Below are 23,216 nucleotides of genomic sequence, written 5' to 3' on the forward strand. Positions count from 1 at the left end.
ACCATGCCTAGCACGTATTAAGCACTTCATGAATACCATTTAAAAAAAAACACATTTTCCCGATGGTTTTCAGTCACTTGGAATTCCACTCATCTTCCATAGGATCGGCAATCTCACCCTATTTAGTACCATTTAAAAACTGGATGAGCATGCTCTTGAATCCTCTAAGTGAATAATAAATATTAAATAATAATAATAATTGGCATTTGTTAAACGCTTACTATGTGCAAAGCACTATTCTAAGCGCTGGAGAATAAAATTGGGTCCAGGATTGATTCCTGTGGAAAAGTCACTCACTATCTACCCCTATTTTGATACTGAAGATTAGTTTCTACCCAACAGTAATATGATCAAGGCAGTATTTTCTCAATGTGTCTAAGAGAATGTCACACAGTATGGAATTAAGAGGCTACTGAAGCCCCTAACGATTGCTTCTACCTTGTCTACATGGCCGATCACCATCATTGGATATTTCTGTCATGATCTGATTAACACGTCATATTCATGGCTCTTTAACAATAATAATAATAATGGCATTTATTAAGCGTTTACTATGTGCAAAGCACTGTTCTAAGCGCTGGGGTGGATATAAGGTAAGCAAGTTGTCCCACGTGGGGCTCACAGTCTTAATCCCTATTTTACAGATGAAGTAACTGAGGCACAGAGAAGTGAAGTGACTTGCCCAAAGTCACACAGCTGACAAGTGACGGAGCCGGGATTTGAACCCATGACCAAAGCCCGGGATCTTTCCACTGAGCCACGCTGCTTAAGACCTCGATGTTCTCCTGTGTGGTTGCAGATTAAAAGTTTGATAATTTGTTCTACTATCTTTCTAGGTAACGGTGAAAAAATAGTCTCCCTTTTTCCCTTTAATAAAGGTAGACACAATTGGTGACCTTTTCCAATTTTAAGGGACTTTGCCTGTCTCCCCTTTGTTCACAAAAATAGCAGCCGATGACTATGCAGAAACACCTGTTAATTCCAGATGTACAGTAGGATGTGGAATATCGGGCTCTGTTGAATTAAATACCTTAAGCCACATCTTCCTAGTTTGGCTTTCCCAGCTTCCACGCTGAGTAGAATTTGTCCTGGACAGCTATTCCCTAGGAGCCTTATATCGGACAGGGACGGTGTCCAACTTGATTGCCTTGTATCTACTCCAGTGCTTAGTTCAGTGTTTGGCACATAGTAAGTACTTAATAATAATAATAATGATGGCATTTATTAAGTGCTTACTATGTGCAAAGCACTGTTCTAGGCGCTGGGGTAGATACAAGGTAATCAAGTTGTCCCACATGGGGCTCACAGTCTTAATCCCCATTTTACAGGTTAGGCAACTGAGGCACAGAGAAGTTAAGTGACTTGCCCAGAGTCACACAGCTGAGAATTGGTGGAGTCAGGATTTGAACCCATGACCTCTGACTCCAAAGCCCATGCTGTTTCCACTGAGCCACGCTGCTTCTCTAACAAATACCATCATTACTATTATCTTTTTTTAGTAACAGAAGTCAAAAGAAAAAATCCTCTAATAATAATAACAATTATGGTATTTAAGTGCTTACTACTACTACTAATGATGGTATTTGTTAAGCGCTTCCTGTGTGCAAAGCCCTGTTGTAAGCGCTGGGGTAGATACGGGATAATCAAGTTGGACACAGTCCCTGTTCCAAATGGAACTCACAGTCTTAATTCCCATTTTACAGATGAGGATACTGAGGCCCAGAGCAGTTAAGTGACATACCCAAGGTCACACAACAGGCAAATGGTGGAGCTGGGATTAGAATCCAACAGCTTCTGATTCCCAAGCCCATAATAATAATAATGATGGCATTTGTTAATTACTTACTATGTGCAAAGCACTGTTCTAAGCCCTGGGGGGGATACAAAGTAATTAGGTTGTCCCACGTGGGGATCACAGTCTTAATCCCCATTTTCCAGATGAGGTAACTGAGGCCCAAAGAAGTTAAGTGACTTGCCCAACGTCACACAGCAGACACGTGGTGGAGTCGGGATTAGAACCCATGACCTCTGACTCCCAAGTCCATGCTCTGGCCACTAGGCCATGCTGCTTCCTTACTATGTGCTATGCTATATGCTATGTGCCATGAACTGTTCTAAGCACTGAGGTAGATACAACATAGTCAGGTTGGACACAGTCCTTGTCCCACATGGGGCTCACACTCTTAATACCTCTTCAGACATTTTTATTGGCTTTCTCTTCTTGTCTGCTGGGAGGAAGGTTGATATTTTCTCCGTTCCCTTATGCCTACTGTCGCTTTTTAAATTCCTTTTACTGACTGGTGCTATTTGATGATGATGATGATGATGATGGCATTTATTAAGCACGTACTATGTGCAAAGCACTCTTCTAAGCCCTGGGGAGGTTACAAGGTGATCAGGTTGTCCCATGGAGGACTCACAGTCTTAATCCCCATTTTACAGATAGGGAACTGAGGCACAGAGAAGTTAAGTGACTTGTCCAAAGTCACACAGCTGACAATTGGTGGAGCCGGGATTTGAACCCATGACCTCTGACTCCAAAGCCCATGCTCTTTCCACTGAGCCACTTTGCTTTCCTAGTCTCATTCCTATATAACCACACTGTTTTTTTTAGTCTTCTCAAGTGATTTAGTGAAGATTCCATGTTTTAAGAGTTTCCCATTTTTAGGACCCTTGAGAGTTATCAGCTTAGCTAACTTGGTATCTTGTTACCTCTCTTGTTCTCCTGTTGCCGTGCTTTAGTTTTTAATAATAATGATGGTATTTGTATGCATGTATTTGTATAGTGTGTGCCAGGCACTGTACTAAGCACTGGGGCCCACTGTTGGGTAGGGACTGTCTCTATATGTTGCCAACTTGTACTTCCCAAGCGCTTAGTACAGTGCTCTGCACACAGTAAGCGCTCAATAAATACGATTGATTGATTGATTGATAAGCAAATCGGGTTGGACATAGTCCCTGTCCCACTTGGGGCCTACAGCCGCTATCCCTGTTTTACAGATGGGGTAACTGAGGCACAGAGAAGTGAAGTGACTTGTCTAAGGTCATGCAGCAGACAAGTGGCAGAGCTGAGATTTTGATCTGGCAGAATTTTCTTTTTGAGGAAGTCATCTTTCTCGAACAAGAACCGAGGGCCCTAGAGGATGCTATGTGTCCTTATGACATGGCTAGTGACATCAATTCCTGCCAGTAAAGGTACTTTCTGCTTCCATTTACTTTGCACCTATCCATGTGAGGGAAATTTCCAATGGCACTTGTTATTCCTTACAGCTCCCTAAGCCACGGAAGAGGTGTGGAACAAATGGAATTTGGTTTCTCTTGTTTTATCAACGTTTCAAAAGGTTTAATGATCAGCATGTTTGTCTCCCTGATGAAAAGAAACAGCCGTACGGCATCTCTGACTCTCATTCATTCATTCAATCATATTTATTGAGCCCTTACTGTGTGCAAAGCACTGTATTAAGTCCTTGGGAGAAGACATCAAAACAGTATAACAGATACATTTCCTGCCCACAGTGAGTTTGCAGTCTAGAGAGGGAGACAGATATTAATATAAATAAATAAATTAGATATGCACATAAGTGCTGTGAGGCTGGGAGGGGGGATGAATAAATAATAATAATAATAATAGTGGCATTTATTAAGTGCTTACTATGTGCAAAGCACTGTTCTAAGTGCTGGAGAGGTTACAAGGTGATCAGGTGGTCCCATGGGGGGCTCACAGTCTTCATCCCCATTTTACAGATGAGGAAACTGAGGCCCAGAGAAGTTAAGTGACTTGCCCAAAGTCACACAGCTGACAAGTGGCGGAGCCGGGATTTGAACCCCTGACCTTTGACTCCAAAGCCCATGCTCTTTCCACTGAGCCACGCTGCTTCCCCGTGTTATTCCCTTTTTCGCTGCTGTTATTCGCTGATTCCCTTTTATTCCCCGAATAAAAGGAGCAAGTCAGGGCGATGTAGAGGGAGTGAGAGAAGAGGAAAGGGGGGCTTAGTCTGGTAAGGCCTCTTGGAGGAGATGTGCCTTCAATAAGGCTTTGAAGTGGAGGGAGAGTAATTTTCTGTCGAATATAAGAATGGAGGGTGTTGCAGGACATGGGCCAGAGATCTGCGGTGAGATCAACGAGATTGAGGTACAGTGAGAAAGCCAGAGGAGTGAAGTGTGCGGTCTGGGTTGTAGTAAGAGAGTAGTGAGGTGAAGTAGGTGGGGGCAAGGTGATCGAATGCTTTCCTAGACTATAGTGTAAATGTTGGGTCAAGAGAGGCTAACCCTCAGTCAGCCCTGCTTTCCCTGAAGGCACTGAACTCTTTGGAAGAAAAAAATTCTACGTAAATCCAAGGCATTATTTGTCTTATGCTGTCAAGTCATCTCCGACCCATAGCAGCGCCGTGGACCCATCTTTCCCAGAATGCCCCACCTCCATCTGCAATCGTGCAGGCAGTGTATCCTTAGGGTTTTCTTGGTAAATCAATCAATCAATCAATCGTATTTATTGAGCGCTTACTGTGTGCAGAGCACTGTACTAAGTGCTTGGGAAGTACAAGTTGGCAACATATAGAGACAGTCCCTACCCAACAGTGGGCTCACAGTCTTGAAGAGTGGGCTCACAGTCGAAAAATCCGAAAGTGGTTTACCATTTCTTCCTTTTGCATGGTAAACTTGGGTCTCTGCCCTCGACTCTCTCCCGGGCTGCTGCTGCCCAGAACAGGTGAGTTTTGACGTGTAGCAGATTGCCTTCCATTTGCTAGCCACTGCCCAAGCTAGGAATATAATTCATTCAATCGTATTTATTGAGCACTTACTGTGTGAAAAGCACTGAATGCATTATTACTTGGGATAAACTATTAAGAGCAAGATAATGGGCACAGGAAGCATGCCCCTTTTCCTCTGTAAGACGGTGGCAAAACAAGGAGCCGCAGAAATGATTACGACAATAAAAAGAAAAGGAGCTGAATCTTAAGAGGGAGAAAGGATCCCTGTTCTCACACTGCGAACAAGTTGTCCAGGAGTTTAAATGTTTATTTAACAGAAATGCCAAAGCACTCCACCCAGACCCTTTCAAACAAACAAAACAAACAAAAAATATGCTAGTTCTTTAGCAAAAGTGTCAAAGCAGAGGGTGACACATCATTCCTAAGCAATCCTACTGGGAGAATTGCACATACAAAAATAGCACTGGAGGCAGAAGAGGAGAGGGAAATAAAAAGCAGGACAAAATTAAAAGGTGGGTGGCCACAAAAGGCCACCCAAAGGGACTTCTGCCTGTTCACACTTTGCTCTTCACCCAGCACTTGGCTGTGCTTGGCTGTACTTGGCTGTCTCCCTTTGAACAGATTTCTGTTGGTATAGCAGGCTGATGCTAAAGTCATCAGCTTCTCCCAGGCACAGTTTGGGTAAGCGCAAACTGTTTTAGAGCATATGTAGGGCAGGGAAGCACAGGACATCCTCTTCCTGTTGCATCCAAGGGCGTGAGCTCTCGGCCAGATGGAAAGGAAGCCAGAGCTAAGCCTGGCTTCTCAACCTCAGCAGGCAGTCTGCTGGCAGAGAACAGCCACCGTGATAGCTGCTAGGGAAACCATTCCAGGACACAGCACGACTCAAACTCTTCCATGCTCACTTACTTCTCAGTCTGCTATGTGACCTTGGACAAATATCTACACTTCTCTGTGCCTCAGTTACCTCATCTCTAAAATGGGGATTAAAAATGTGAGCCATATTGGCTCCCAGACTGAGCCCCCTCCTTCCTCTCCCCTTCCCCATCCCCCCCCGGCCCTACCTCCTTCCCCTCCCCACAGCACCTGTATATATGTTTGTACAGATTTATTACTCTATTTATTTTACTTGTACATATTTACTATTCTATTTATTTTGTTTTGTTAATATGTTTTGTTTTGTAGACTGTGAGCCCGTTGTTGGGTAGGGACCATCTCTATATGTTGCCAACTTGTACTTCCCAAGCACTTAGTACAGTGCTCTGCACACAGTAAGGGCTCAATAAAAACGATTGAATGAATGAATTGGGGACAGGGACTCTGTCCAACCTGATTATTTTGTAGCTACCCCAGCACTTAGAACAGTGCCTGGCACGGAATTGCTTAACAAATCCCTGCTGTACCTGCTGTGTGGCCTTGAGCAATTCTCTTAACTTTTCTGTGTCTCCCTTCCTTCCCTCACCTATAAAATGGGGATTAAGACTGTGAGCTCACTTCCTTCTCAGTCTCAGCAATTCCTTCATTCCCGTGGTGGGAGCAATGCTCATGTTTCCTGCCAAAATGGTCCCAACCTCCCAGGCCCACCAGTACGGGATGTAGAAGAGAGACAGAGATGGGGGTAGGCAAATTTGCCCCTCAGACAAAGCTGCATTGACTCAGCTGACCAAATCCAAGGGCAGCACTACAAGCACCCCTGTTCCACGCAGAGACCTTGCCCCCATCTGACCTTAAACAAACCACTTGGGCTAACTGGGGAGATGTGAGGTGAGAGCTCCCTTGGCAACTCCCCCTCACCCATAGCTCTTTAAGGAGAACCAGTCAACTCCTAAAACATAGCTTCTGGGTTCCGCCTAACTTCGAGTATCTGGGTAATAATAATAATAATAATAATAATAATAATAATAATAATAATAATAATATTAAAGCATTATAGCCTGGGAGTCAAGAGGACCTGAGTTCTAAACCTAGCTCTGCTACTTGTCAGCTGTGTGACCTTGGCCAAATCATTTCACTTCTCTGTGTCTTAGTTATCTCAAATGGAAAATGGGAACTAAGACTGTGAGCCCCACTGAGGACTCTGTTCAACCTGATTACTTTATATCTACCCCAGTGCTTAGAACAGTGCCGGGCTCATAGTCAGCACTTAAGAATAATAATAATAATAATAATAATGGCATTTGTTAAGCGCTTACTGTGTGCAAAGCACTGTTCTACGTGCCGGGGAGGTTACACTGTGATCAGGTTGTCCCATGGGGGGCTCACAGTCTTAATCCCCATTTTACAGATGAGATAACTGAGGCCCAGAGAAGTTAAGTGAATTGCCCAAAGTCACACAGCTGGCAATTGGCAGAGCCGGGATTTGAACCCATGACCTCTGACTCCAAAGGCCGGGTTCTTTCCACTGAGCCACGCCCAAGGTCACATAGCAGACAAGTGACAGAACTGGGACTTGAGCCCAAAACTTTTGGCCTGCCAGGCCCATGCTCTCTCTACTATCTATCTATCTACAGAAGCAGCGTGGCTGTTCTCTGTTGACGGCATTACCATCCTTCCCGTCTCACAAGCCCGCAACCTTGGTGTCATCCTCGACTCCGCTCTTTCATTCACCCCTCACATCCAAGCCGTCACCAAAACCTGCTGGTCTCAGCTGCGCAACATTGCCAAGATCCGCCCTTTCCTCTCCATCCATACCGGTACCCTGCTCATTCAAACTCTCATCCTATCCCGTCTGGACTACTGCACCAGCCTTCTCTCTGATCTCCCATCCTCGTGTCTCTCTCCACTTCAATCCGTACTTCATGCTGCTGCCCTGATTATCTTTGTCCAGAAACGCTCTGGGCATATTACTCCCCTCCTCAAAAATCTCCAGTGGCTACCAATCAATCTGTGCATCAGGCAGAAACTCCTCACCCTGGGCTTCAAGGCTGTCCATCACCTCGCCCCCTCCTACCTCACCTCCCTTCTCTCCTTCTACTGCCCAGCCCGCACCCTCTGCTCCTCTGCCGCTAATCTCCTCACCGTACCTCGTTCTCGCCTTTCCCGCCATCGACCCCCGGCCCACGGCATCCCCCGGGCCTGGAATGCCCTCCCTCTGCCCATCCGCCAAGCTAGCTCTCTTCCTCCCTTCAAGGCCCTGCTGAGAGCTCAACTCCTCCAAGAGGCCTTCCCAGCCTGAGCCCCTTCCTTCCTCTCCCCCTCGTCCCCCCTCCATCCCCCCCATTTTACCTCTTTCCCTTCCCCACAGCACCTGTATATATGTATATATGTTTGTACATATTTATTAGTCTATTTATTTATTTATTTATTTTACTTGTACATATCTATTCTATTTCTATTTATTTTATTTTGTTAGTATGTTTGGTTTTGTTCTCTGTCTCCCCCTTTTAGACTGTGAACCCACTGTTGGGTAGGGACTGTCTCTATATGTTGCCAATTTGTACTTCCCAAGCGCTGTACGCACATAGTAAGCGCTGAATAAATACGATTGATTGATTGATTGATTGATTCAAATCCCAGCTCCGCCAACTGTGTCAGCTGTGTGACTTTGGGCAAGTCACTTCACTTCTTTGGGCCTCAGTTCCCTCATCTGAAAAATGGGGATTAAAAACTGTGAGCCCCCCGTGGGACAACCTGATCACCTTGTAACCTCCCCAGCGCTTAGAACAGTGCTTTGCACATAGTAAGTGCTTAAGAAATGCCATCATCATTATTATTATTATTACTTGGGGAGAACAGTGCCCAGTGCTTAGAACAGTGCTTTGCACATAGTAAGCGCTTAACAAATACCATTATCATTATTATTATTATTATTATGTGAGGTGAGAGCCCCCTTGGCAGCTCTCTCTCACCCATAGCTCTTTAAGGAGAACCAGTCAACTCCTAAAACATAGCTTCTGGGTTCTGGCTGCCTTCGCATTTCTGGGTACAATAATATGAACACCTGTGGTATTTGTTGAGCGCTTACTATGTACCAAGCTCTGTGTGAAGCACTGGGGTAGATATAAGCAAATAAGGTTAGACACAGCTCCTGTCCCATGTGGGGCTCACAGTCTCAATCTCCATTTTTCAGATGAAGTAACTGAGGCACAGAGAAGTGAAGTGACTTGCCCAAGGTCACCTAGCAGACGTGACAGAACTGGGACTCGAGCCCAAGACCTTCTGACTCAAAGGATCGTGCTCTATCTACTATGCCGTGCTGCTGTCAAGACTACTTGGGCCCTCTTTGGGGCTGGCAACCTGGACCCAAAACCAGGTGAACAGCGGGTTGGGGGAAGGTTTCTCCGGGGCCCGTGCAGTCGCTGGTTCATCTCCTTCCACTTGGCAAGCTTCACGTAGCCTGGGTCACACTTCTGGTGCCTCCTTGCTGGCCAGGGAAGGAGAGCTGCAGACTCTTTAGGTGGGACTTGGCTTCGTAAAACCCAAAGGAAAAGAAAATACTGACTAGACACATGGAGGCGGTGGGTGATGCCGCTGGTGTAATAATAACAATAATTATGGAACTTTTTAAGCAATTACTATGTGCCAAGGACTGTTCTAAGCACTGGAGTACATACAAGTTGATTAGATTGGACACAGTCCCTGTCCCACATTGGGCTCACGCTATTAATCCCCATTTTATGGATAAGGGAAGTGAGGTCCAGAGAAGTTAAGAGACATACCCAAGGCCACACAACAGATATGTGGCGGAGCCGAGATTAGAACCCAGGTCCTTCTGACTCCTAGGCCTGGGCTCTATCTACTAGGCCACACTGCTTCTCTGGTGTCAGGTCTGGAACAGAAGCAGTCATGTTGGCAGAGCCCAGGAAAGTGCCACCCATCGCCAGGGGACGGGTTCATCATCAATCGTATTTATTGAGTGCTTACTATGTGCAGAGCACTGTACTAAGCACTTGGGAAGTACAAATTGGCAACATATAGAGACAGTCCCTACCCAACAGTGGGCTCACAGTCTAAAAGGGTTCAGGAATCAGGGCCAGGAGAGTGAGACCCAGGTCAGAAAAGCCGAGTTTAAAAAAACACTGATTCTGCGTGGCAAAGTGAACTTCCCTTTTGAGAAGGTTATAATTATTCCATTATTTTGTACTTGACAAATTGAACTTCCCTTTCTGGAGGAATATGATAATTTAATTATATTGAATCTTCCCCATCGGAAAGAGTTGTTATGTATTACTTGCGTGTGGCGAAACAGCTAACTCCCACCCAGGAATGCTTCCCATCTGGGAGGAATCCATTTATGCCTGGCTCACACATGGCAAAGCACCTCGCTCCCAAAAACCTAGTAATGATAAGAATAATAATAATGGTATTAAGCGCTTACTATGTGCCAAGCACTGTTCTAAGTGCTGGGGTAGATACAGGGTAATTAGGTTGTCCCACAATCAATCAATCAATCAATCATATTTATTGAGCACTTGCTGTGTGCAGAGCACTGTACTAAGCGCTTGGGAAGTACAAGTTGGCAACATATAGAGACAGTCCCTACCCGACAGTGGGCTCACAGTCTAGAAGGGGGAGAAGGGGCTCACACTTTTAATCCCCATTTTACAGATGAGGTAACTGAGGCCCAGCGAAGTTAAGTGACTTGCCCAGGGTCGCACAGCAGACAAGTGGCGGAGGCAGGATTAGAATCCACAACCTTGGACTCCCAAGCCCGGGCTGTTTCCACTAAGCCACACTGCTTCTCATACTTCCTACTCGGGAGGAATCCTTTTATGCATTACACACACTTGGAAAAGCAACCTAGTTTTCAGCCCCATGAGTGTTCAGCGAGACACTCATCCATCCCGCGGATCCTCATTTGGTGCAGACTGAGTGGGAATCCCACATTCCGGGCAGAGGTGACACACAGCTGGCTGCTGCAAATCTTGATCCGCAACCCAGGAGGTCAGAGGCCACAGATCTATATTCCATGTGTCCCCAGGCCGTTCCAGCTTCCCACCTCCACCTGTCTGATCTCTGCCCTCCCCACTTCCTTCATAATTTATTCGATTTTAGACTGTGAGCCCACTGTTGGGTAGGGACTGTCTCTATATGTTGCCAACTTGTACTTCCCAAGCGCTTAGTACAGTGCTCTGCACACAGCAAGTGCTCAATAAATATGATTGATTGATTGATTGATTGATTGACATGGGAGTGAGGGGCACATTCTGTATTCTTTGCCTGGGCTGTCAATTTAGCGGTTCCGGTTGTAAGGGCAGTGTCCCACCCGCACTTCCGAGTTCCACTTTGCTATCTCGGACAGTCACGAGATAGCATTTGACCTTGAGATGGTGGGTACCCTGCTTGACCTTGGGACGCTTGGCCACCATCTCAAAGGAGACAAATGGAGGAGTTGGAATTAGAACCTAGGTCCTTCTGACTCTGAGGCCTGTGCTCTATCCATTATCCCACACTGCTTCTCTTTTTAATCACAGTGCAGTTTGAAAGTACTGAAAAGTTTTGGGTGAAGATCATGAAGACAAGATTTTGGTTTCCAACAGATTTCATCTTTGGGTGAGTTTTCTCTTTCCCATATTTTCATTGGTAACATTTGCTGGGTCTGTACATGATACAAAGTATTTTGCTAGGGGCATGAGGAATTTAGAGACGTATAGAGAGTGCTGGCTCTCAAGCAATGTACAACCTAGTGGGAAAATCAAGCCAACAAGAAAATGAACATGCAATTGAAGTGCACCTATCAATCAAGCAATGGTATCTGAGTGCTTAATGTGTGCAGAGCACTGTACTAAATACTTGGAAGAGTGCAACACAAAGTTGGTAAACACGTTCCCTGCCCATGAAGAGCTTACAATCTGCAAACACAAACAAATGCATGTGAATACATTCACACCTGAAGACCACAGTGGAATTAAGGATGGCTTGATTTGTTTAGAGTAGAGGTTTATCATGGAAGACTTTACAAAGAGGTGGAATTTAGATGAACCTCGTGACTGTGATGTGGGGAAAGGACAAATTTTAAGCAAGGGGAATGGAAGGAGGAGTCACTGAGATGGGAGAGCTGAGTCAGGGTATAACTAGCAATTCATTTTGGAGAAGAGAATACAAGCTGGCATCTAGTTGAAGAAGAGGCAACTAGGTATAAGAGAAGTTAACCGTGGCCTCAATAGAGTGTCAGGGTGAAAACTGGATTGTAGTAGATTGAGAAAGTAGTCCCGTTCCCAGCTACACCACCCACCCCCCCTCAATCTTACAGTGCTTAGAACAGTGCCTGACACATAGTAAGTGATTAGCAAATTACAATAATTATTAGTCTCCCTCATGTAGTCTGTCATTATCCATCCATGCTAAGGGAGGGGGACATGGAAATTTGACTTTGCCTGTCAATCAGTTAACACTGGTCAGAGGGTGTGGGAAGACTTTCTGCATTGAGTCCATAGAGTCCTACTCTTGATGTACTGCACACAGTAAGCGCTCAATAAATATGTAGAATGAATGAATGAATGTAGACTGTGAGCCCGTTGTTGGGTAGGGACCGTCTCTATATGTTGCCAACTTGTACTTTCCAAGGGCTTAGTACAGTGCTTTGCACACAGTAAGCGCTCAATAAATACGATTGAATGAATGAATGAACGACATCATTATATGGGCCATCCCAACAGACTTTCATTCATTCATTTAGTCAGTCATATATTGAGGGCTTACTGTGTGGAAAGCAATGTACCAAGCATTTGGGAAACTACAACAGGGGAATACTAGCCTTGGAAATAGGGTGGGAGTGAATGTTTATTAAGAGGTGAGAAAGGGGAGGGGTCTAGCCACAGGTAGAAGGGGCAGATTTTAAGAACAGGTAGGAGACCCTCCTCTTGAGAAATAGCTCTGCGTGGGTTATGGAGGGAGGAATCAGGAGGGGCATTGAAAGGATTTAACTTCTATAAATGGTTAGTGAGGGTAGTTAACCAAAACAATGAAATAGTTTTGCTGAATAGAGAGAACTGAATTTTATTAGACACTGATAAATTTCTGACATTAAAGAAATTATTAGTAACAGAGGAGAATCAGATAAGCTGAAGAAAGTGAAAGGTAAAAAGTTTTTCTGATTACTTTGAGAAGAAAAGGGAAACTGAAAAACTTCTTAGAAGATTATCGAAGCAGTTTCTCAAGTGTCACAGTGGCAGCCATTTTTTGGACTTTGCTTCATTCTTCCTAAAGAAGGTGTGTTGAATTTTGCTTGGAAATCACTTTTTATGGTATTTGTTAAGTACTTGTTAGGCATTGAAGTACTGAGAGCTCACCTCCTTCAGGAGGCCTTCCCAGACTGAGCCCCCTTTTTCCTCTCCTTCCCCATCCCCCCACCCTACCTCCTTCCCCTCCCCACAGCACCTGTATATATTTATTACTCTATTTATTTTACTTGTACATATTTACTATTCTATTTATTTTGTTAATGATGTGCTTCTAGCTTTACTTCTATTTATTCGGATGACGTGACACCTGTCCTCATGTTTTGTTTTGTTGTCTGTCTCCCCCTTCTAGACTGTGAGCCCGTTGTTGGGTAGGGACCATCTCTGTATATTGCCAGCTTGTACTTCCCAAGCGCTTAGTACAGTGCTCTGCACACAGTAAGTGCTCAATAAATACGATTGAATGAATGAAATTAATTAATCAGGTTGAAAACAGTCCTTGTCCCACGTGGGACTCACAGTATTTGTTCCCATTTTACTGACTCGATAACTGAGGCACAAAGGAGTTAAGCGATTTCCCCAAGTTCATGCAGCAAGTAAGTGAAGGAGCTGTGGTCTTTCTACTAGGCCATGCTGCTTATTGTGATTGGGAGTCCACTTTTGTCATCAAGTAAACAACAGGATCTCTTAGAGACTTTTTAAAGAAATTTCCAAGTATTACTCAAAGCACAAAAATAATGTACATGAAAAAGTCCTGGAAATATAAAATGATACCAAATAGGATATTACAGAAGAGCTCCTGGATATGTTCCAATTTAATTATCTTTAGCAGCGAACTTACACTCATTAGAGTAGAACATTTTATTAGGCCTTGGGTCTCTGGGGAAATTACCTCCAAGTTAGAAGCTCCTTCTCTGAAGGAGTTTACGTTCCGAGAAGTGAACAATACACACAGTAACTGTTGCCTTATTAACACAGAAAAGGTCTGAAGATCAGTACCTTAAAGACAATAAATCACTGAAGAGAGATCAGCTCTGCTGTAATAATAATAATAATAATAATAATAATAATGGCATTTATTAAGTGCTTACTATGTGCAAACTGCTGTTCTAAGCACTGTGGAGGTTACAAGGTGATCAGGTTGTCAATCAATCAATCAATCGTATTTATTGAGCACTTACTGTGTGCAGAACACTGTACTAAGCGCTTGGGAAGTACAAGTTGGCAACATATAGAGACAGTCCCTACCCAACAGTGGGCTCACAGTCTAAAAGGTTGTCCCATGAGGGGCTCAGTCTTAATCCCCATTTTACAGATGAGGTAACTGAGGCCCAGAGAAGTTAAGTGACTTGCCCAAAGTCACACAGCTGACAAGTGGCGGAGCTGGGATTTGAACCCCTGACCTCTGACTCCAAAGCCTGTGCTCTTCCCACTGAGCCACACTGCTTCTCTGCAGTGTCTAGTGGCCCCAGTGTATAGCGCAAAATACCCTTCTTTCCCTACCTCCTAATTATCTATTTTACACTATTTATTTTAATTTCCTTCTAATCAGTTACCCCATTCCACTGCCTTGAAAGCCCCAGTTGGTAATAACTTTGTGTTTGGTGTTGGATTTCTCACTAAAGTCAGATAGAAGTCAGTAGACCTAGTTCTTCCTGTCTTTCCTAACAACAAAGAAATGGAACTTTTGAATGATGAAATGTAGTTTGAAGAAAGATTAGGGGATAAGTGCTTAGTACAGTGCTCTGCACACGGTAAGCGCTCAATAAATAAGATTGTATATACCTGTGTATATATATATATATATATATACACACATATACACCTGTATATATGTATGTACATATTTATTACTCTATTTATTTATTTATTTATTTGTCTTGTACATATCTATTCTATTTATTTTATTTTGTTAGTATGTTTGGTTTTGTTCTCTGTCTCCCCCTTCTAGACTGTGAGCCCGCTGTTGGGTAGGGACTGTCTCTATGTGTTACTGACTTGTACTTCCCAAGCGCTTAGTACAGTGCTCTGCACAAAGCGCTCAATAAATACGATTGATTGATTGATTGAAGACTGAATGAATGAATGTGTCCTGGACTGGACAAAACGTGTTCTCTGACTCCCTACCTCCCCCATCTCTTGTCTCCAACAATCTTGCCACTTACTTCATCTATAAAATTGAAATAATCAGGTGTGATCTCCCTAAAATCTTCCTTGCTCTTCTCCAGTCTCACTCTCTTACTTTCCCCATCTTTGTCTCTCCCATCCTTCCCAGCAGTATCGCAGGAGATTTCCCAACTTCCCTTAAAACCTAACCCCTCCACCTACCCTTGAGACCCCATCTCTTCACACCTTATTAAAACACTCGCCCTCTCCTTTCTTACCTCAATGACAGCCATCTTCAAGTGCTCAGTCTGTAATGGCTCCTTCCTCTCTGATTTCAAACAAGCTCATGTGTCCCCATCCTAAAAAATCCCTTCTGCTCCTGTTATCACTCCATCTCCCTCCTACCATTCCTTTCCAGAGTCCTCTAGCAAGTTGTTGGCACTTGCCACCTTCACTTCCTCACCTCCAACTCTCTCTTTGACCTCTGCTATCTGGTTTCCACCCACTCATTCATTCATTCATTCATTCAGTCGTATTTATTGAGCGCTTACTGTGTGCAGAGCACTATACTAAGCGCTTGGGAAGTATAAGTTGGCAACATATAGAGATGGTCCCTACCCAACAGCGTGCTCACAGTCTAGAAGGGGGAGACAGACAACAAAACAAAACATATTAACAAAATAAAATAAATAGAATGGTAAATATGTACAAGTAAAATAAATAGAGTAATAAATATGTAAAAATATATATACAGGTGCTGTGGGGATGGGAAGAAGGTTGGGGGGATGGGGACGGGGAGAGGAAGGACGGGGCTCAGTCTGGGAAGGCCTCCTGGAGGAGGTGAGCTCTCAGTAGGGCTTTGAAGGGAGGAAGAGAGCTAGCTTGGCAGAGGTGGGGAGGGAGGGCATTCCAGGCCGGGGGAGGACATGGGCCGGGGGTCGACGGCGGGACAGGCGAGAAAGAGGTACAGTGAGGAGGTTAGCGGCAGAGGAGTGGAGGGTGCGGACTGGGCTGTAGAAGGAGAGAAGGAAGGTGAGGTACGAGGGGGGCGAGGTGATGGACAGACTTGAAGCCGAGAGTGAGGAGTTTCTGCCTGATGCGCAGATTGATTGGTAGCCACTGGAGATTTTTGAGGAGGGGAGTTAACATTCCCAGAGAGTTTCTGCACAAAGATGATCCGGGCAGCAGCGTGAAGTATAGATTGAAGGAGGGGGAGACAGGAGGATGGGAGATCAGAGAGGAGGCTGATGCAGCAATCCAGTCGGGATAGGATGAGAGACTGAACCAGCAGGGTAGCGGTTTGGATGGAGAGGAAAGGGCGGATCTTGGCGATGTTGTGGAGGTGAGATCGGCAGTTTTTGGTGATGGCTTGGATGTGATGGGTGAACGGGAGAGCAGAGTCGAGGATGACACCAAGGTTGCAGGCCAACTCCACTCCATTCTCTAATGTGGTGCTTGTTAAGCACTAATTATGTGCTAAGCACTGTTCTAAACCCTGGGGTAGATACAAGGTAATCAGGTTGGACCCAGTCCCTGTCCCACACGAGGCTCAGTCTTAATCCCTATTTTACAGATGAGGCAACTGAAGTACAGAGAAGTTAAGTGACTTGCCTGTGGTCACACAGCAGACAAGAGGTGGAGTTGGTATTAGAACCCATGTCCTTTTGACTCCCAAGTGCTGGGAGAAAATACACAGGAGGGAATTAGATAGGGTCCCTGTCTCTCCAGCAGAGCTCACAACCTGAGAGTGTTAGGTGGAGAGATGGGACTGGAGAAAGATATATCAGGAACATACAGGCACTGTACTAAGCGCTGGGGTGGATACAAGCAAATTGAGTTGGACACTCCTCCAAGAGGCCTTCCCAGACTATGCCGCACTTTTCCTCATCTCCCACTCCCTTCTAGACTGTAAACCCGTTGTGGGCATGGATTGTCTCTATTGCTGTATTGTACTTTCCAAGCGCTTAGTATAGTGCTCTGCACACAGTAAGTGCTCAATAAACACAATTGAATGAATGAATGAATGCTGTATCCAATATGCCATGCTTCATGAGCCTCCACAAAATCCTGGGAAGACTGATGGCTGGGGTGTGTTCTGAACTCAGCCCCTAGAAGCCTGCAATTCTCTTCCTCTAGTCCCAGCACCCTACTCATTCTGTTTTGATTTATGAATTTGTCTGTGTTGTGTTTTAATGTTTCAACATTCCTGATATATCTGTCTCCAGTCCCTTCTCCTCACTTACACTCTCAGGTTGTGAGCACCGCTGGAGGGACAGGGACCCTATCTAATTCCCTCCTGTGCATTTTCTCCCAGCACTTAGTACAGTGCTTTGCCCACAGTCAGTGCTTAATAAATATTATTATTACTCCTTCTCCTCAAAATCTTCCAATGGTTTTCCAACTATCTCTGCATCATATGGAAGTTCCCATCTATCTCTACATCAAGTGGAAATTCTTTACCACTTGCCACTCAATCCGTTCTTCCTCTCCTACCTTACTTCCCTGATCCACTATTTCAACCCAACCTGTATGCTTCACTCTTCTAGTAATAATTGCAGTATTTATTAAGCATTTACTATGTGCCAGGCACTGTACTAAGCGCTGGGGTGGGTACAAGGAAATCAGGTTGGACACAGTCCCTGCCCCACATAGGGCTCACATGCCAACCTACTTTCAATGCACCATAATCTCATCTATCTCAATTGGCTCATATATTTCCTCTGGCCTCAAACTCCCTCCCCATTCATATTGGATAGACCATTACTCTCCCCAACTTCAAAGCCCCCTGAAAATCTCATCTTCTCCAAGAAGCTTTCCCTGACGAATTCCTCATTTCCACTCTTCACCCTTCTTTCTTCATCACATATGCACTTGGGTCTGTACCCTTTAAGTACTTTGATGTGTACCCAAGCCCCACAGCACTTTTGTACATCATCATCATTATCAATCATATTTATTGAGCACTTACTAGGTGCAGAGCACTGTACTAAGCGCTTGGGAAGTACAAATTGGCAACATATAGAGACAGTCCCTACCCAACAGTGGGATATCCTTGTACTCTGCCATTCCCCCATCTACAATTTATTTTAATGTTGGTCTCCCTATTTAAACTCTGAAGTCTTTGAGGGTAGGAATTGTGCCTACCAACACTATTTTTTTCTGCCATTTATTATGCTCTTACTATGTGCAAAGCACTGTTCTAAGTGCTGGGGAGGTTACAAGGTGATCAGGTTGTCCCACAGGGGGCTCACAGGCTGCTTCTCTATTGTATTGTACTCTCACTAGTGCTCTTCACAGAGTGCTTGTTGCCCTTGCTCTTGGATTTGTACCTAATAATAATAATAATAATAATAATAATAATTTGTTAAGCACTTACTATGTGCCAGGCACTTTATCTAGCTGGGGTGGATACAAGCAAATTGGGTTGGACACAGTCCCTGCCCCACGTAGGGCTCACAGTCTCAGTCCCCATTTTGCAGATGAGGTAATTGAGGCCCAGAGAAGTAAGTGAGTTGCCCAAGGCCACACAGAAAACAAGTGTCAGGGCTGGGATTGCAACCTAGGTCCTTCTGAATCTCAGGCCTGGGCTTTATCCATTACACCATATTGCTTTACTCATCCCACCTTCACCCGCACAGCACCTATGTACATATTTATTTATTTGTATTAATGTCTGTCTCCCCCTAAGACTGAAAGCTCCTTGTGGGCAGAGAGCCTATCTCCCAACTCTTTTATAATGTATTCTCCCAAGCTCTTAGTACAGTGCTGTGCACACAGTAAGTGCTCAATAAATAGAATTGATTGATGAATTGAGTCAGCGAAGTGAAGAATTAAGCAGCGTATGACAGAATTTTATTGATCACTAAAACCTGTATTTTAAGGACAACATTGAAATAAACCCCACTTTTCAAGAGACTCTGAGAAACATTTTAATATATGTATTTTGCATATTCAGTATTCTATAGGGTCCCCAGAACAATGTTGATGATCAATACATGTAAAAATGTAGTTTACTCTTGCTTAACTTGGTTCTAAGCACATAGAAAGCCTGGTGTTTAATTTGATATAATAATAATAATGATGGTATTTGTTCAGCGCTTACTGTGTGCAAAGCACTGTTATAAGCGCTGGGGGGAATACAAAGTGATCAGGTTGTCCCACATGGGGCTCTCAGTCTTAATCCCCATTTTACAGATGAGGGAACTGAGGCTCAGAGAAGTGAAGTGACATGCCCAAGGTCACACAGCTGACAAGTGGGGGAGTCAGAATTAGAACCCATGACCCCTGACTCTCAAGCCTGGGCTCTTTCCACTGAGCCACGCTGATACTGTTTTGAAGTCACATGGTAGAATTAAAGCTCCATTAGGGGAGGGAATGCATGGTTTGTAATTCTCTATGGAAACTCCTCCACAGTGAATATTCAAAAAACATTTTTCGGCTGATGGAATTTCATTATTTATCAAAGTATTTATTGGAGCACCAATAATGCCTGGACTTCAATGTGTAATCTTCTGAGAGTTTACTGACATAATAGATGGTAGAGCAAAGACTTGGAGCCTGCCATCTCATTTCAAATTCTGTTATTTTCTTGTGAACTCTGAGTGCTGTTAGCTCTACCTTTATTTCTTCATTTACTAAATATAAGTAAACACAACTAAATGGGATATTGTAAACACTAGGCAGGAAAGAGCTACTGGTTGTCTCAGTCAAATACTTGGGGTAGTGTCGGGAAAGGTGAAGTAAATTATAAAGCTGCTCTTGAAGGGGCAAATATTTTGCTGATTTGAATTATTAAAATTAAGCAGGATATGCAAACCCTTTTCAAGAAGGAGGCAGTGAAGAAAGGAGTGGAGTGGAATTGTTTCCAATTGGCAGAACGACAAGTATCTTTATCTGCATAAAAGGGAAATTAAATTGATTCTGTTCCATGTTTAGTTAAAAAAAGATTGTGTAAGAAGCTTTTTATTAAAGAGAAAAAAATAAAATAGATTTGAGGGAAGGTGTAAGAACAGATTTATCTTCGTGCTGTGCGACAAAAGCATAATCCATAGTAAAACCAGGAGGAATGAGAGTCAGGAATGACTAAATAACGAGCTTAAATATTGGATTTTGTCCCGCTTAGTACAGTCGTCTGTCACATGCTCTGCACACAGTAGGGGCTCAATAAATACGATTGAATGAAAAAAATACGATTGATTGAACATAATAAGGGATTACCAGATACCATAAAAGTACCCTATAATAAATGCAGTTGTCCTAACTGCGAACATAGATATGCAAGGTTAAAACTGCTGGACATTGGAAGGAGTCCTTGGTGGAAGTTACTCACTGTTCTGCCTCAGCAGAGTTGGGGGTGAAATGCTGAGATGAAGGACCTTTCATTTCGAGATAAAGGTTTGGAAAAATAAAAAATGTAAAACAAATCCTGAAACATAGGATTCTCTGCTTCCCCCGCTCTGGATACAAATACACAAGTATCTCTTAAGAAGCATAGTAGCTTAGTGGCAAGAGCACAGCCAGGGGAATCAGAGGTCATGAGTTCTAATGCCACTTGTCAGCTGTGTGACTTTGGGCAAGTCATTTCACTTCTTTGGGCCTCAGTGACCTCATCTGTAAAATGGGGATGAAGACTGTGACCCCCATGCGGGACAACCTGATTACCTTGTATCTACCCTGGCGCTTAGAACAGTGCTTGTCACATAGCACAGCACTTGTGTATATTTGTACATAGTTATTTCTCCATTTTATTAATCATTTATATATAGCTGTAATTCTATTTATTCTGATGGTATTAATAACTGTCTAGTTGTTTTGTTTTGTTGTCTGTCTCCCCCTTCTAGACTGTGAGCCCGTTGTTGGGTAGGGACCGTCCCTATTTGTTGCTGATGTGTACTTCCCAAGTGCTTAGTACAGTGCTCTGCACACAGTAAGCGCTCAATAAATACAATTGAATGAATGAATATTGTCTGTCTCCCCCTTCTAGACTGTGAGCCCATTGTTGGGTAGGGACCGTCTCTATCTGTTGCCAATATGTACTTCCCAAGCGCCTAGCAGAGTGCTCTGAACACAGTAAGCACTCAATATATACGATTGAATGAATGAATAGCATAGCGCTTAACAAATGCCATCACCATCATCATCATCACCACCATGATCTGGGCTCGTCATCCCCCCTCCATCGCCACCATGCATGGTGAGCCGGCCGGAGGGGACCAGCCGGATTCCCCCCTCGGTTATGACAAGCAGCATGGCTCAGTGGAAAGAGCCCAGGCTTGGCAGTTGGAGGACGTGGGTTCGAATCCTGCCTCCGACTCTTGCCAGGTGTGTGACTTTGCGTCAGTCCCTTCACTTCTCTGGGCCTCAGTGACCTCATCTGTAAGCAGCGTGACATAGGGGTTAGAACACGGGCTTGGGAGTCAGAAGGTCATGGGTTCAAATCCCAGAAGGGATTGGGGGGGGTTGCCTGGAGGCGGTGGGTGGGGATTGGGGCGGGACCTGTAAGAGCAAGGCGGGGCATGGATTCATTCGTTCAATCGTATTGAGTGCTTACTGTGTGCAGAGCACTGTACTAAGCGCTTGGGAAGTACAAGTCGGGAGCATATAGCGATGGTCCCTACCCAACAACGGGCTCACAGTCTAGAAGGGGGAGACAGACAACAAATCAAAACATGTGGACAGGTGTCAAGTTATCAGAATAAATAGGAGTAAAGCTAGATGCACATCATTAAGCGCTTAGTACAGTGCTCTGCAGACAGTAAGCGCTCAATAAATATGATTGAATGAATGAATCATTAACAAAATAAACAGAATAGTAAATATGTACAAGTTAAATAGAGTAATAAATCTGTACAAACATATATACAGGTGCTGTGGGGAGAGGAAGGAGGTAGGGTGGGGGGGATGTGGAGGGGGAGAGGAAGGAGGGGGCTCAGTCTGGGAAGGCCTCGTGGAGGAGGTGAGCTCTCAGTAGGGCTTTGAAGAGAGGAAGAGAGCTAGTTTGGCGGATGTGCGGAGGGAGGGCATTCCAGGCCAGGGGAAGGACGTGGGCTGGGGGTCGACGGTGGGACAGGCGACAACAAGGTACAATGAGGAGCTTAGTGGCAGAGGAGCGGAGGGTGCGGGCTGGGCTGGAGAAGGAGAGAAGAGAGGTGAGGTAGGAGGGGGCGAGGTGATGGACAGCCTTGAAGCTGAGAGTGAGGAGTTTTTGCTTGATGCGTACGTTGACTGGTAGCCACTGGAGATTTTTGTGGAGGGAAGTAACATGCCCAGAGCGTTTCTGCACAGAGATGATCCAGGCCGCAGCGTGAAGTATAGACTGAAGTGGGGAGAGACAGGAGGATGGGAGATCAGAGAGGAGGCTGATGCAGTAATCCGGTTGGGATAGGATGCGTTGAGAAACGCATAGCTTAGGTTGGGGAACAGCATGGCTCAGTGGAAAGAGCACGAGCTTTAGAATCAGAGGTCATGGGTTCAAATCCCGACTCCGCTAATTGTCAGCTGTGTGACCTTGGACAAGTCGAGCCTCCTCCTCCCTTTCTCCCCTTCCTCCCTCTCCCCTTCCTCCCCATCCCCCCCCCCCCGCGTTACCTCCTTCCCCTGCCCATAGCACCTGTATATATGTTTGTATACTCTATTTTATTTGTACATATTTATTCTATTTATTTTATTTTGTTAATATGTTTTGTTTTGTTGTCTGTCTCCCCCTTCTAGACTGTGAGCCCGCTGTTGGGTAGGGACCGTCTCTATATGTTGCCAACTTGGACTTCCCAAGCGCTTAGTACAGTGCTCTGCAGGGACCGTCTCTATATTCAATCGTATTTATTGAGCGCTTACTGTGTGCAGAGCACTGTACTAAGCGCTTGGGAAGTCAATCAATCAATCGTATTTATTGAGCGCTTACTGTGCGCAGAGCACTGTACTAAGCGCTCTGGAAGTCCAAGTTGGCAACCTATAGAGACGGTCCCTACCCAACAGTGGGCTCTATAGGTTGCCAACTTGGACTTCCCAAGCGCTTAGTACAGTGCTCTGCACACAGTAAGCGCTCAATATATACGACTGAATGAATGAATGAATGAAGTCACAACTTCTCTGGGCCTCAGTTACCTCATCTATAAAATAGGGATTAAGACTGTGAGCCCCCCGTGGGACAACCTCATCACCTTGTAACCTCCCCAGCGCTTAGAACAGTGCTTTGCACATAGTAAGCGCTTAATAAATGCCATCATCATTATTTTTATTATTACATGCGGAGGGGAGTGACTAGAGGGGCGAGGACTGT

The 23,216-nt window shown here is 44.6% G+C and overlaps 1 protein-coding gene across 1 annotated transcript in view; it reads left to right on the forward strand.

The window, feature by feature from the left end:
- Nucleotides 1-954: 954 nt before the first annotated feature.
- The window catches only part of LOC119941778 (keratinocyte proline-rich protein-like), a 41,675-nt gene continuing 19,413 nt past the window's right edge, over nt 955-23,216 (forward strand). Inside the window, exons 1-4 of the mRNA XM_038762270.1 lie at nt 955-987; nt 3,104-3,189; nt 3,271-3,386; nt 4,297-4,462. Coding sequence (XP_038618198.1) covers nt 955-987; nt 3,104-3,189; nt 3,271-3,386; nt 4,297-4,462 — 401 coding nt within the window. The remainder of the gene's footprint in view (nt 988-3,103; nt 3,190-3,270; nt 3,387-4,296; nt 4,463-23,216) is intronic.

Source organism: Tachyglossus aculeatus, chromosome 2, assembly GCF_015852505.1.
Source record: "Tachyglossus aculeatus isolate mTacAcu1 chromosome 2, mTacAcu1.pri, whole genome shotgun sequence".
NCBI lineage: Eukaryota > Metazoa > Chordata > Mammalia > Monotremata > Tachyglossidae > Tachyglossus > Tachyglossus aculeatus.